Source organism: Podarcis raffonei, chromosome 14, assembly GCF_027172205.1.
Source record: "Podarcis raffonei isolate rPodRaf1 chromosome 14, rPodRaf1.pri, whole genome shotgun sequence".
Classification (NCBI taxonomy): Eukaryota; Metazoa; Chordata; class Lepidosauria; order Squamata; family Lacertidae; genus Podarcis; species Podarcis raffonei.
The window spans coordinates 27,821,418-27,832,828 of record NC_070615.1 but is presented as its reverse complement, the minus strand read 5'-3'; the positions used below and the strand labels follow the sequence as shown (position 1 = coordinate 27,832,828).

At 50.1% G+C, this 11,411-nt stretch overlaps 1 protein-coding gene and 1 long non-coding RNA gene across 2 annotated transcripts in view; one reads left to right on the top strand and one right to left on the bottom strand.

Moving 5' to 3' along the window:
- Window positions 1-29: 29 nt before the first annotated feature.
- The window catches only part of ZNF710 (zinc finger protein 710), a 19,170-nt gene continuing 7,788 nt past the window's right edge, over window positions 30-11,411 (bottom strand). Inside the window, exons 2-5 of the mRNA XM_053366233.1 lie at window positions 2,300-3,755; window positions 1,693-1,884; window positions 1,096-1,270; window positions 30-860 (exon numbers count right to left, since the gene is read on the bottom strand). Of these exons, the coding sequence (XP_053222208.1) occupies window positions 691-860; window positions 1,096-1,270; window positions 1,693-1,884; window positions 2,300-3,724 (1,962 nt within the window). The 5' untranslated portion in view covers window positions 3,725-3,755 and the 3' untranslated portion in view covers window positions 30-690. The remainder of the gene's footprint in view (window positions 861-1,095; window positions 1,271-1,692; window positions 1,885-2,299; window positions 3,756-11,411) is intronic.
- LOC128402213 (uncharacterized) overlaps window positions 9,925-11,411 on the top strand; it is a 2,281-nt gene continuing 794 nt past the window's right edge. Inside the window, exon 1 of the long non-coding RNA XR_008327617.1 lies at window positions 9,925-10,965. This is a non-coding gene — a long non-coding RNA (uncharacterized LOC128402213). The remainder of the gene's footprint in view (window positions 10,966-11,411) is intronic.

Here is an 11,411-nt window from a genome sequence, read left to right as displayed (position 1 = left end):
CTTTTGCTTCAGCACCAACTCATGTGGTCCTTCTTCGAAAGAGTATTCTTTTATTGCTGAACTTCTTCAGAACAGAAAATAAACACAGTAGATCTATGCACAAGTGGGACAGTCCACCTTGTGGAAATGACATAATAATTTAAGATGGCCACAGGCTGCACAGGGATGTTCTCCACAGCAGGCTGGCTTAACTGCTCTGCCAGGGATAGGGGATGGGCAAAGGGGCACTCAAGACCCATTTGGTTTTGGGGCAGAGACCCTGCTGTGTGTCCCCCTCTTTCTTTCTTTTTGCGCATGGCAGAGGTAGTTTGTAAGAGAAACATACAGGAGCTGATCCAGTTTGGCTCTGCAGTACAGCCTGGTGTCTGTAGCACTGAGCCCTGGCTGGTCCTGGCCTATCAGCACCACTACAAGGCCTTCTGCTTCTTTGTGCTGGGTGCAAGGTGCTGTGGGAGGTAGTCTAAGGCAAGTGCTGCCCCCTCCTGGTCCTTTCAAGCGGGAGAGAAAAGTACTGCCAGCCCAGCAGCAGAGCCCAGTCAAGGGTTGGTGGCAGAAAGACTTCCACAGATCCAGTGCAGGACTAAACGACTGAAGAGGGCAAGAGTATCAAATTCTGTGCTGCCCGAACAGAGCTTTTCGGAGGGGATGGAAGCAGCTGCATGTCCCCTTCTTCATCCAGTCTGCCCCAGGCTACAACATGCTGTAGTAGGCCATTTCCTTCATGGCGTGTTCGCTCAAGGCAGACTCGTTGGCAGAGTTTCCCATCACCCCATAGTCATACGAGTTTTCCTCCTCGTAGTCCTCCATCTCCTGCTGTCTGTCCAGCTCTGCATGATCACCTGCCAGCTCCAGCATGGGATCTGAGGGGACAACAGAACAAGAAGTGAGCAGCACCTGGGTGGTAGTGCTGCAATGGCAGGCAATGTGGATTCAGCACTGGCCATCACAGCCTCCTTTGCCAGCAAGCCAAGACAGCCTGCAGAGGGAGCTGCAGTGCAGCCTTTCAGCATTAGAAGGCTGCCTCTGCCTTTCAGGGCTTCTGGGGGGCAGGGTAGGATGCCTTAGACCCATCCCTTCAGCTCCCTCCCCACCTACCTTGGCTGTCCAGGCTGATGTCCATCACCCCATGCTTGACCTTCATGTGCCGGCTGAGGTTGCCCTTCAGGTTGAACTTGCTGGAACAGTAAGGGCACTTGAAGGGTTTGCTGCCTGCATGCAAGTGCATGTGGCCCAGGAGGTTGTACATGCGGTTGAAGGATTTCCCACACACCTGCGGAAGGTGGGGTGGGAAAGGGAGAGGATCACCTGTCGGCGGAGGCTGGTGCAGCTTGGACTGTGGGCAGCAGGGGAGGGATTCACCTGCTTGCATCCACCCCAGTTCCCCTTCCAGGCCAACGGCCAAGAACCAGGATCCACTCCACACAGCTCTGAAAGCTCTCAGCAAAATAATTTCTGGGCTCAGTCTAGGCAGCTGGCAAAACCGGAATGACTAAGCTGTGCTTGAGAGGAGGGTGGATATTTGGACATCCAGTTGCTCATGTGGGAAATGTGTTCTGGAAATGACCACTGCCCCTCTGGGAGTTGAGTCTGGCCTGTCTTTGCAGGCTCTGCCACTCTGCTTTGCACTGGCAGCAGGCTCTTCATATTCCACCACCCGCGGCAGCTTCTGCTCTTTGCACTTCCGCCACCTACCTTGCACTTGAAGGGCTTGACGGGCGAGTGGACGATCATGTGGGTCTTGAGTGTCTGCTTCTGCACAAAGGTCTTGAAGCAGATGTGGCACTGGTAGGGGCGCACACTGGTGTGGATCAGCATGTGGCGCTTCATGTTGGCCTGCAGCGTGAACTCTCGCCCGCACACTTCACACTTGAACTCTTTCACGCCCTGAAGACAACAGCAGGCAGGTAACAAGGCTTCATTGCAGCCAAGAGGTACCACCCAATCCCACCTTGGCCAAGGAGGACAGTAACCATGGTGATTTCATGCTCAGTAGTGTTTGGGGGATTTCAGAGCAAGGGGGAAGAGACCAGGACATTTTGGAACCCCACTCCTTCCCTCCCTCCTATGGAAGCTGTTTTAACCCAAATTGTGGCAAGGCCTCTTTTTCAGAATCCAGGTCTGTGGTGACCAAGGACAACAAAAAGAGCAAGCCAGCTAAGGTGAAGCCCTTTGGATACCCCTTCAGGGCACTGCACACTCCTCTATAAAAGCCCTTAGAGCCATGGATGGGAAAAAGGCTTTGGTTACCCAACAGCCCCCCCCCATGCCCTTCAACCTGGCACTCTGCTGCCTGGCCTACCTTGTGGGTCAGCGAGTGCTGCTTAAGGTGATGGATCTGGCTGAACTCCATGCCACACTCGGTGCAGACGAAGGGCCGCACGTTCTGGTGCTTGAGCATGTGGTTCTGCAGCTGGCTGCGGTAATGGAAGGACTTGTTGCACTCTGGGCAGGGGTAGAGGGTGGGCCCCTGGTGGGTGGCCAGGTGGCGCTTGAGCTGGGTGAGGGTGGAGAAGTCCAGGCCACACTCCACGCAGACGTGGCAGCGCCCGCTCTCGTGCTTGCCCTCGTGGGCCTTCAGCTCGCTGGGGTAGGCAAAGCCGCGGCCACAGAAGCGGCAGCTGTAGGGCTTGATGTCGGAGTGCAGCAGCATGTGGCGCTTGAGGTGGCTGGTCTGGGTGAAAGCCTTGTGGCACACCTGGCACTTGTGGGGCCGCGTGCCCTGGTGGGTGAGCAGGTGGGTCTGCAGGTGGCTGGGCTGCTTGAAGAGCTTGCTGCAGTGCGGGCAGGAGTGGGGCTTGATGCCATTGTGGCCCAGGATATGCGTCACCAGGTTGTACTTAGATGTGTAGGACTTCTCGCACAGGCGGCACTGCCAACGCTTCTCCACTAGGTAGGAGTCGTCTATCTGGACGTTGATGTCCAGGCGGTCCAGCTGAACCTTCTTGCTGTGCTCGCCATGGGCCTCCGCCTCAAAGTCCAGGGGCTCCTGCCACACAAAGCCCAGCTCGCTCTTGCCCTGCCCCGGAGGAGAGTGTGGTACAGGATGCTCCAGATTGATCAAGGGAGGAGGAGCACCAGCCTGGAAGCCGCAGTCACTGGAGAAGGCCTCTGCACTCCCCGGAGTGCTGTCTAGGCTGGCTTGTGGGGTGCTTGGGAGCCTCTCCTCATACCTGCCCAGGGACAGCTCTTCTGGAGCTTGCTGCCGCAGCTGCCGCAAGCGTCGAGGCTTCCTGTTGAACGTGCTGAGATCTATCATCTTGGTAGCGCTGCTCTGCACCGTCTGCTCACAGGGGGACTCCTCCAGGCTCGCAGGGTGGCTGCCCATCTGCTCCTCCTTGCCCTCACTTGCTACTGATGCTTCGTAAGCGCCGTCTTCCTGCCCCCACTCCCCCTTCTCTGGCTTCACTTTTGGCACCAGCCTCACAGGCGGGCGCTTCCTCCTCCGGGCATGTTTCCCGAAGGAAGCCTCTGCTGCTTCATCCTCCTCCGCTGGCTCGATGTGACCTTGGCCTTCATTCTCCAGAGGGCAATGGCTTTCCGGCTGCTTCAACTCAACCATGGACATGCCGTCGAGCCTGCCTGCGAAGCTGGAGAAGAAACCTCCGGGGCTGACGGTGGCACCCAAAAACTCGTTCTCAGTCACCAAGCCCAGGACTGCTGCTTGGGCCAGAGACAGCACCACCACGGCATCTGTCTGTGTTCCAGAGTGGGCAAAGCGGTCCATGGCTCACACCATCAAGGACAGCTTCTGTTGTCTGCAGGAACAAAAGGGAGAAAGAGAAGCCATTACCCTGTTGGCCAAGCAGAGGGCTGTGGGCTGAGAGAACCCAGTTGGCCGGCAGGGGCCCTAGCTGGCAGCTCCAAAATCATGGCAATGGAAAGCGGCATCTACTCTGGACACATCCTTTAAAATGAAAGGAACACCAAAGGGCAGAGCTCAGAACCTGAAAGCATCCCATGTTTGGGAGCTAAACAGATATTCTGCACTCCTGAAACTGGAGCAAAACCTGCAATCTAAAGATGGGTGTGCTTCCCTGGCAGAATGAGGGGTGGTGGTGGTGGGAATGCCTAGTGGCCGGATGACAGGCCAGACATTTGTATCCTTACCATTTCCCAAGACTAGCAGAAACCAAATATTCCATAGAGCCCTGTACAATGGCTCAGTTGCGCTGTGTTTATTCTTTATTGTAAAGGGCTCAGGGTGTAGCAAAATCTTGTGGCCTTCTATCCAATACCTGGGGGGAAGGCTTCTGCATGCCAGGTCAGGAGCCTCCCCAAATGTGGCAAATTCTGCACTTCTAGAAAGAGCAGGCAGTCTGATGGCTGCACCTCCCCAGGTATTGGGATGTTGTCACCCACCAGGTTGGGCTGGATTCCTTTCTACAAGAAAGGGCACAGCAGCCTCCTTGGTTGTGAAGGTGGCAAGCAGGGCCAGACAGGACTCAGACCTTGGAGGCAGCCCTTAGAACCCTAGGACCCCCCCCCTCAGTGTGTGCTTTTTGTGTGACTGGGAAGCACCAGAAAGCTAAGCCAGAGAGAGGAGAGCATGGGGGGTGGGGAATACTGCTCCTTCCCCCAGTATGGGGCTAGCAGGATCAGAAGAGCCAGAATAACTGTTCCTCGCCTGAAATACAAAGCCAGTCTTCCTGGGTGCATAGCAGAAAGACAAGCCAGGCTTGGACTAACCTTGAGGCAAAGGGAACAGCTAGACAGAACAACCTCAGAACTTCCCACTTTTGAACCACTGGAAATAAATGAACCTCATTCTCTGCCAGAGCTGCCTGCACGCTCTTAGACCCTGTGCGGGTGAGGATGGCTGGTGCAGAGAAAAGAAATGTGAACAAGGGAAGACAAAAAGAGGAAATGGAGGGGGGAAAGATAGCAAGAGGCAGGTGGGGGGAGGAGGGGGAAGGAGACAGCAGTGTATGGAGGCAGCCAAAACAAAGGAGAGAGGGGAGGAGGCAGGAAGGAGAGAGGAGGAAGGAGAAGAGAAGAGGGGGCTGGCAGGCAAAGGAGAAGAAAGGAAGAGAGAAGGAAGGAAGGAGGCTGGGTATGGGGGAGGATTAGAGGAGGCGGAGGCAGCAATGAGCGCAGCAGGGCCAAGAAGGGGCCCATCAGGTCACCCAGAGACAAGCAGGAGAAGGCCATGTAGTGACCCGCAGGCTGGCCTCCGTGCCTGACCCATTTTGCATGCAAGCTCCACCACAATGCAAGGAGGGCCCCTGTTAAGCACACTTTCATGTCAATGGGCTGTAGAGGCAAAGGGGAACAACAGTATTGATTCCCTCCTCACAGGAGGCAGCCTTGAAACTGGAGACTGGCCATGATGGCAGCCACTTCTGTGCCAGCCGGCAGGTCCTGGGCACAGAATGGTAGCAACCCTGAGCAAAGGTGCCAGAGGGTAGCCCACCTAGAATTATTGATTGTGGGCATAGGCAGCTTTTTTTTTTTAGTTGGGGTGTGTGTGTCAGCCTGTCCAGCCGCTTCAGCCTTTAAAATCCATTGCCTGCTCTCCCTCCCTCCCTTTCACTTCCCTTCCATTTCTGATTCTTGCCTCTTCTCTCCATCTTTCTCTCTCTCCCTCATTCTTTCCGTTTCCCTGGCAACGCCTCTCTCAGCTTGATAGTTCAGTCCTGTGTGCCTCTCTTATCTCCTCTCTCTTTCTCTCTCACTTTCATCAATCTCCTAATCTCCTTCTGTATTCCAACCCCGCTCTCTCACACACCTCCATCTCCTCTAATGTCCCATCTCAGCTTCCAGGTGACATTAGATCTGAATCACATATTTCGGTGGGTGGGTGGAAGAAACTTTCAAAGCCAGGCTCCGCAAGGTGTATGAATTTTGGATGGAGTCCCTTCTCACTGGCTACCTCCCTCTTTAATCCCCAAAGTGTGTGGCTGACCACCCACACCAAGACCCACTTTCCTACCTGAAGGGGAAACTCTTCACACCAAGCCAACCTTCAAGAAACCAACCAGATCCAACTGCTACGTAGGGACAGCCAGGATTGCTTCCCACAGAAGCAGGCACATCACCATCGCCATACAACCAACCCAGGTGCAGGTTTGGATTCCAGACAGGTGTGTCCCTATTCCCTAGTCATCTGTACCTTTGCTTTCATTTGAAGCAGGTTCTCTCAACCCTCCTACTTTTGAGAGTATCTCCATCACAGAAAACAAGCATCTACATCAGCCCCCCTCAGACTTTTTATGCCCTGACACGAATAAAAGCATAAGCACCTGAGAATTGGCTTTTGGTGGACTGGGCCAGAGGTTTACCTAGCCCAACACTCTGGCTCCCAAGACTTGTTCCACTTCTCTCTTTGGAAATCCATGTCTACTGGATGACTCCTGTCTTCATTTCTTGACCAACCATCTCTTGTTGAGGAATTGACATAGGACTGCAACCCCAGCCAGTCCAGCCATGTGATGCTGGAGCTGATGGGAGGTGGCATGGGGAAGCCACTGGTTTAGGGAAGGTTGCCATAGGAGAACCATCTGAGAAAGGGCCAGGCACTCTTGTATCATAGGCTTTCACAGAAGAACTCGGTTTCTCTCTAATGGCACAGGAAGAAGTATTTGAGTTGCAGTTTGCTGCCCTTGACTATCCCTCTCCTTCCAGCACCTGCAAGCCTGATCCTCTCCAGCAGGAATGGAGAATTCACACTCTTTCCCCAAAGAAAAGTGTTATCAATACTACAGAAGACAATTACTACTAAAAGGCACTAATTCAACAATGAAATTCAGGAGATAAGAAGCTGGGAAGTCGTAATGAACAAAGGGCCTGTATTCGTGGCATCCTGCCAGAGCTCAAAAATTCTGATTAACGTGGCTATTGGGGGCTAGTCAATGCTTTAAGCAATGCACATCTAGAGATCTACAAACTTGAGATTACACAACTGTAAGTCTTCACTGCTGCTTTCCACAAAATTGTTCTCTGCATTAGCACAAAGATCTCCTAAGCTCCCTGCTGAAGGTTCACCATGAAGGACAAATTGTTCTAAAGGCAGCAGCCAGCACCCAAGTGGGCCCTGCACCCCACAACTCTTGGTGCAGAGCTAAAAGAAATGGGTGATGTCTGAAGTTGCAAAGAGGGGCATCAATGGGGTCTATCCAGGAAAGCAGCCATGCCTCTTGTGTTTCTAGTCTCTGCACCAAAATGCCCAGGGCAACATAATAAAGAAGCAAAGCTGCCAGTATTTTAGCATATTACTGGAGATGTGACCACTTATGAATATTTTGGGGGGTGTTTGGGGCTGCGCTGTTTGTGGGAACAAAATAAAGATGGGTTTCTTTTTGTCGCCCTTGGTTCTCTTGCTTGAAAAACAACGTTTGCTGAAATAAATGGAGAAAGACTTTCAGGTTCCTCCTTTCTGAAATGACTTCTCTTCCTACATGTTCCCTGTCCTCTCTGAAAATAGAAAAGCTATTTTAAAAGAAGCAACAACAAAAAAAAGGGAACTGAATAGAGGAATGAGGAAAGGGGGAAAAAGAGCCTCTGGGGGGGGGTGGAGGGAAACAGAATGAAAAGAGATGAAAAATAAAGGAGGGGGAAAAGAGAGAGAGAGGCAGAAAAGACTCTGAAAAGAAAGAATGCTTCCAGCCTGAATAGATTGTGCATGGAAGGGGGAAGAGAGAGAGAAAGAAAGAAAGAAAGAAAGAGAGAGAGAATGCTTGAAAAGAAACAGCTACACAAAATGACCCTTGATTCACAGGCTGTGCCAATCACCACAATGCAAAAGTCTTTTTTTCTTTTTTTTCACATTCTCCCTCTTTCCAGTGGAGGCGGAGGGAAAGAGACTTGATTCTCAACCTAGCAGAAAATAAATCTGGCCAAATGGATGGTGAAGCGACTTGTAAGAATCCTTGTTTGAAAAAAGCACACACAATCCAATGAAAAATAAATAGGTTCTTTAAGAGGAAAGCTTCTGCTTTAACAAACAAAGCCTCCTACAGATTAGGAGAAGGGCTCTCTCTTATGGGAAAATATTCAGAGGCAACAGAAACAGGGACCTGCTTGTCAGAAACACCCAGCCTTGGAGCTGGCAGAGAACAAGTTGCTTTCCATTGAACCTCCAAACTAGACAACAAGAGTGTCTGTGTGGGCATGTGTGTTGGTGAGGAGATGAGGCCCTTTGCCTGGTCCTCAAAGGTCCCATGCCATAAAGAGAGAGAGAGAGAGAGACAGAGAGAATGAATGAGAATAAGCTTTGAAACCCTCAAGAAACCAAAACAGCTCAAATATTTTTCAACAACCTCTCAACATTTCAGATTTATTGCAACTGGACCAAAGTGTTGTTTGGTCAATAGGAAGAAAACTATGGTCTACTGGCCAACTTTGGAAGTGTTCTGCATCACCTTCCTCACAGGTGGGTTAATGCTGACAGGGCTCATCTTCCATCCAAGAATTGCTAGAGTCAGAGCACCAGAATAAAAAAGCATTGGGTTTTCAGGAATAGCAGGGATGGGGTCTTGGAGGGTCCATAACTCAAGTAATGGAAATCATAACTCAGAAGAATTACACACTTGGAAGGCAGTATCTTTAAAGACAACTGAGGATTTGTTTTTAAAAGGAAATAGTAAATCATTAGTTGGCCTACAAGGCTATGTAAGTTTACAAAAGCATTTAAAAGTAATTTCTGACATACACAGCATTGCTAAGCTAGTCTGTTGAGGGCTGCGATTTCCTTGCTCAGTTGCTCTGCATGCTACACAATGACTGGGAGGGAATGAAGTTCACACAACACAACCACCCCTCTGCTGTCTATTTAAGTCATAGCATTGTTGTCAATGCTTCTCAAGGCAGACAGGTGTGTCAACCCTAACCTGCAGCAGGTCAGACCTACAAGGCACACCATCATTTTAACTTCCTGTGGATGTTCCAGTGTGAATGTCTGAGCTTTATTTCCCAGACCTGAACTCTCTGTGATACAGTGTTAGAAACATGCACAGCAAAGGAATGCCATCTGAAGCCAGATCTACCAGCCACAGCTGTGGACCAGCAAAGACAACGCCCCTCCCCTTTCACAACAGTGGACTTCCTCCCGGCACAATGTGAAACCCAATACAGGAGTTGAGGGGGCGGGGGAGTACAGGGAGATCCAAGCTTCCTCAGGTAAGCCCCACGACACAGAAGGTGAAGGAATAAGTGGAAAATGCTTTAGAGCTGGAGTGTACTGTCCCAGTTTGACCCATTGCAATATATTGTCAACTGCATCAGAACCAGCACACAAATGCTTTTCTAGGTAACTGATTGATATGGAAGTTAGCAAGACATTGAGATTGAAGTTCCTATCTTAAAAATTAATTGCATGCACTCAAACTTGAAAAACCAACCCCTCTGCAGAAAGATAGGAGTCAAGAATGCATTTCAAATCAGCAAGAGTCTGCACAAGAACTTAAGCCATCACACAAAGGATTTGCCAAATTCAGCAGGTTGGAGCAATGGACTTTCCAAAAGCACAAACTAACACTTTCTATATCTGCTGTATTCAAAATTTTTCTTTTGAAAATGAATCCATAAAAGCTTAGTTTGGAAAACTGAGAAATGCATAATAGAGTAGCCTTCCCCAACCCAGTACCCTCCAGATGGTTTGAACTACAATTCCCATCTCAGCTCCAGCCACCACAACTGTAGGATGCTGGAGCTGATGGGAGCACAGCCATGATGGCTGAAGCTAATAGGAGTTTCAGTTCATAACTTCTGGGGGCTGATGGGAGTTGCCATCCAAAACATCTGGAGGGCTTGAGGTTGGGGTGGTTGTAACAGTGGGCTAAGCTGGCTGGGCCCTCCGCCAATGACCAGCAGGTTTTTTTGTGTTTGAGTTTATAACTTTATTCTAACAGGACAAGTTCCACCTGGGCCTGGCCAACATGGTGTCCTCCAGGCGTTCCTGGACTCTTCCCTGACCACTGACCATTCAACTTCTGGAGGATACTGCATTGGTTACCTCTGGCATATGGTATGGATTTGGGAAACGTGTGATTTCCAACTGCACCAGGAGGAATGACAGAGAGGACATCACAGGACATTTGTCATCCCTTAGCCGAAATACTGAATCATACAGGGTCTGCATGGACATGTTCGTTCTGCTCCTTGGTACCACACTTACTTGAATGAGAGGATCTTTTGTAAACTGCTTTGAGAGCCTCTTAAGGGCTATGAAGCAGAATATATGCATTTTGAATGAATATGTCAGGCTCAACCCAAGCAACTGCCACTATACTGATTCTCTGACAGACCCAGTTTTCTGGCTTTCATCCCAGCAGGTCTCACAGTCCTTTCACCTCAACTGACTGTCTCATACATCATGGTGGCAGCACTCAACCCAAGTTGGAACATAGGAAGCTGTCTTATATTGAGTCACAACCTTGATCCACTCAGCTTGGAGTTGTGTACACTGACTGGCAGCAGCTCTCCAGGGTTTCAGACAGGGGACATTCCAATTACTACCTTGAGGTACTGGAGATTGAGACATTCTGCATGCAAAGTGAATTCTCTACCACTGATTGATGACCTCTGTACAGTCTGAGAGGTCTGCCACCCTAATGATGCTTGGAGTCTAAGTAGGCAGAGAGTGGAAAGGGTCCTTAGTCCTGAGCTCTTGCAGGAACTGTGGGAGATTAGCAGCCAAACCTAAAAAAAAGCATATTCTTACTAGTTAGCAAAAGAAGGAGCGAATACCACAGAGCTGTATTGCTGATAGGCAGATACTCAGACCATAGAAATACAATTGGTAGACAGGACAATTGGTGTCATTTCCCTTCCTCTCCTGGACAGGAAGGAGCATATAGTGCTTCCTATTCCTCTCTCCTCTCTTCTTTTGACCAGCATTGGATGCAGATATGCCTCTGCTTGCTTCAGCTTTAGGCACATGCCTGAAGCTCGTTGTATTGTATATATATATATATCATTTTCCTCCATAGTTTTTACTACTGCCATTGCTGTGAACAAATGCAAGATTATGTGAGTAAATTATATTTTTAAACTTTGCAAGTTGTTGGCTGATTCTTTGCTAAGCAGGGTAAGAAGGGGAAAGCCAGCTGGACTTGCCCAAAATAAGACATTGCAGCCTAATTCCTATGCTTTTAATTTTGCTGCCAGGGATGGGATTTTGAAACTCTGTTCAACCTACACATGTGGTGCCTGGATAGATAAATTGCAATTAATATATCCTCTCCTATCCATTAAAATCCATCCCACAGGAACATGCTTCCTAGTCCCCCTCCCGTCCTGAGGCCAGCTTAACAGGACTGAGATTGGGAGGACATGGCGAAGCCCTAGTAATAAAAAAATACCACACATGGCAAGGTTATAGCCTTTATTGAATAGCCTTTGGGGAAGTGGGGGGTGAGATAGAGGCCTAAACAAACGTAGGCCTGTTTTCAGACTGGTAGCCCCAGCTGGGCTCC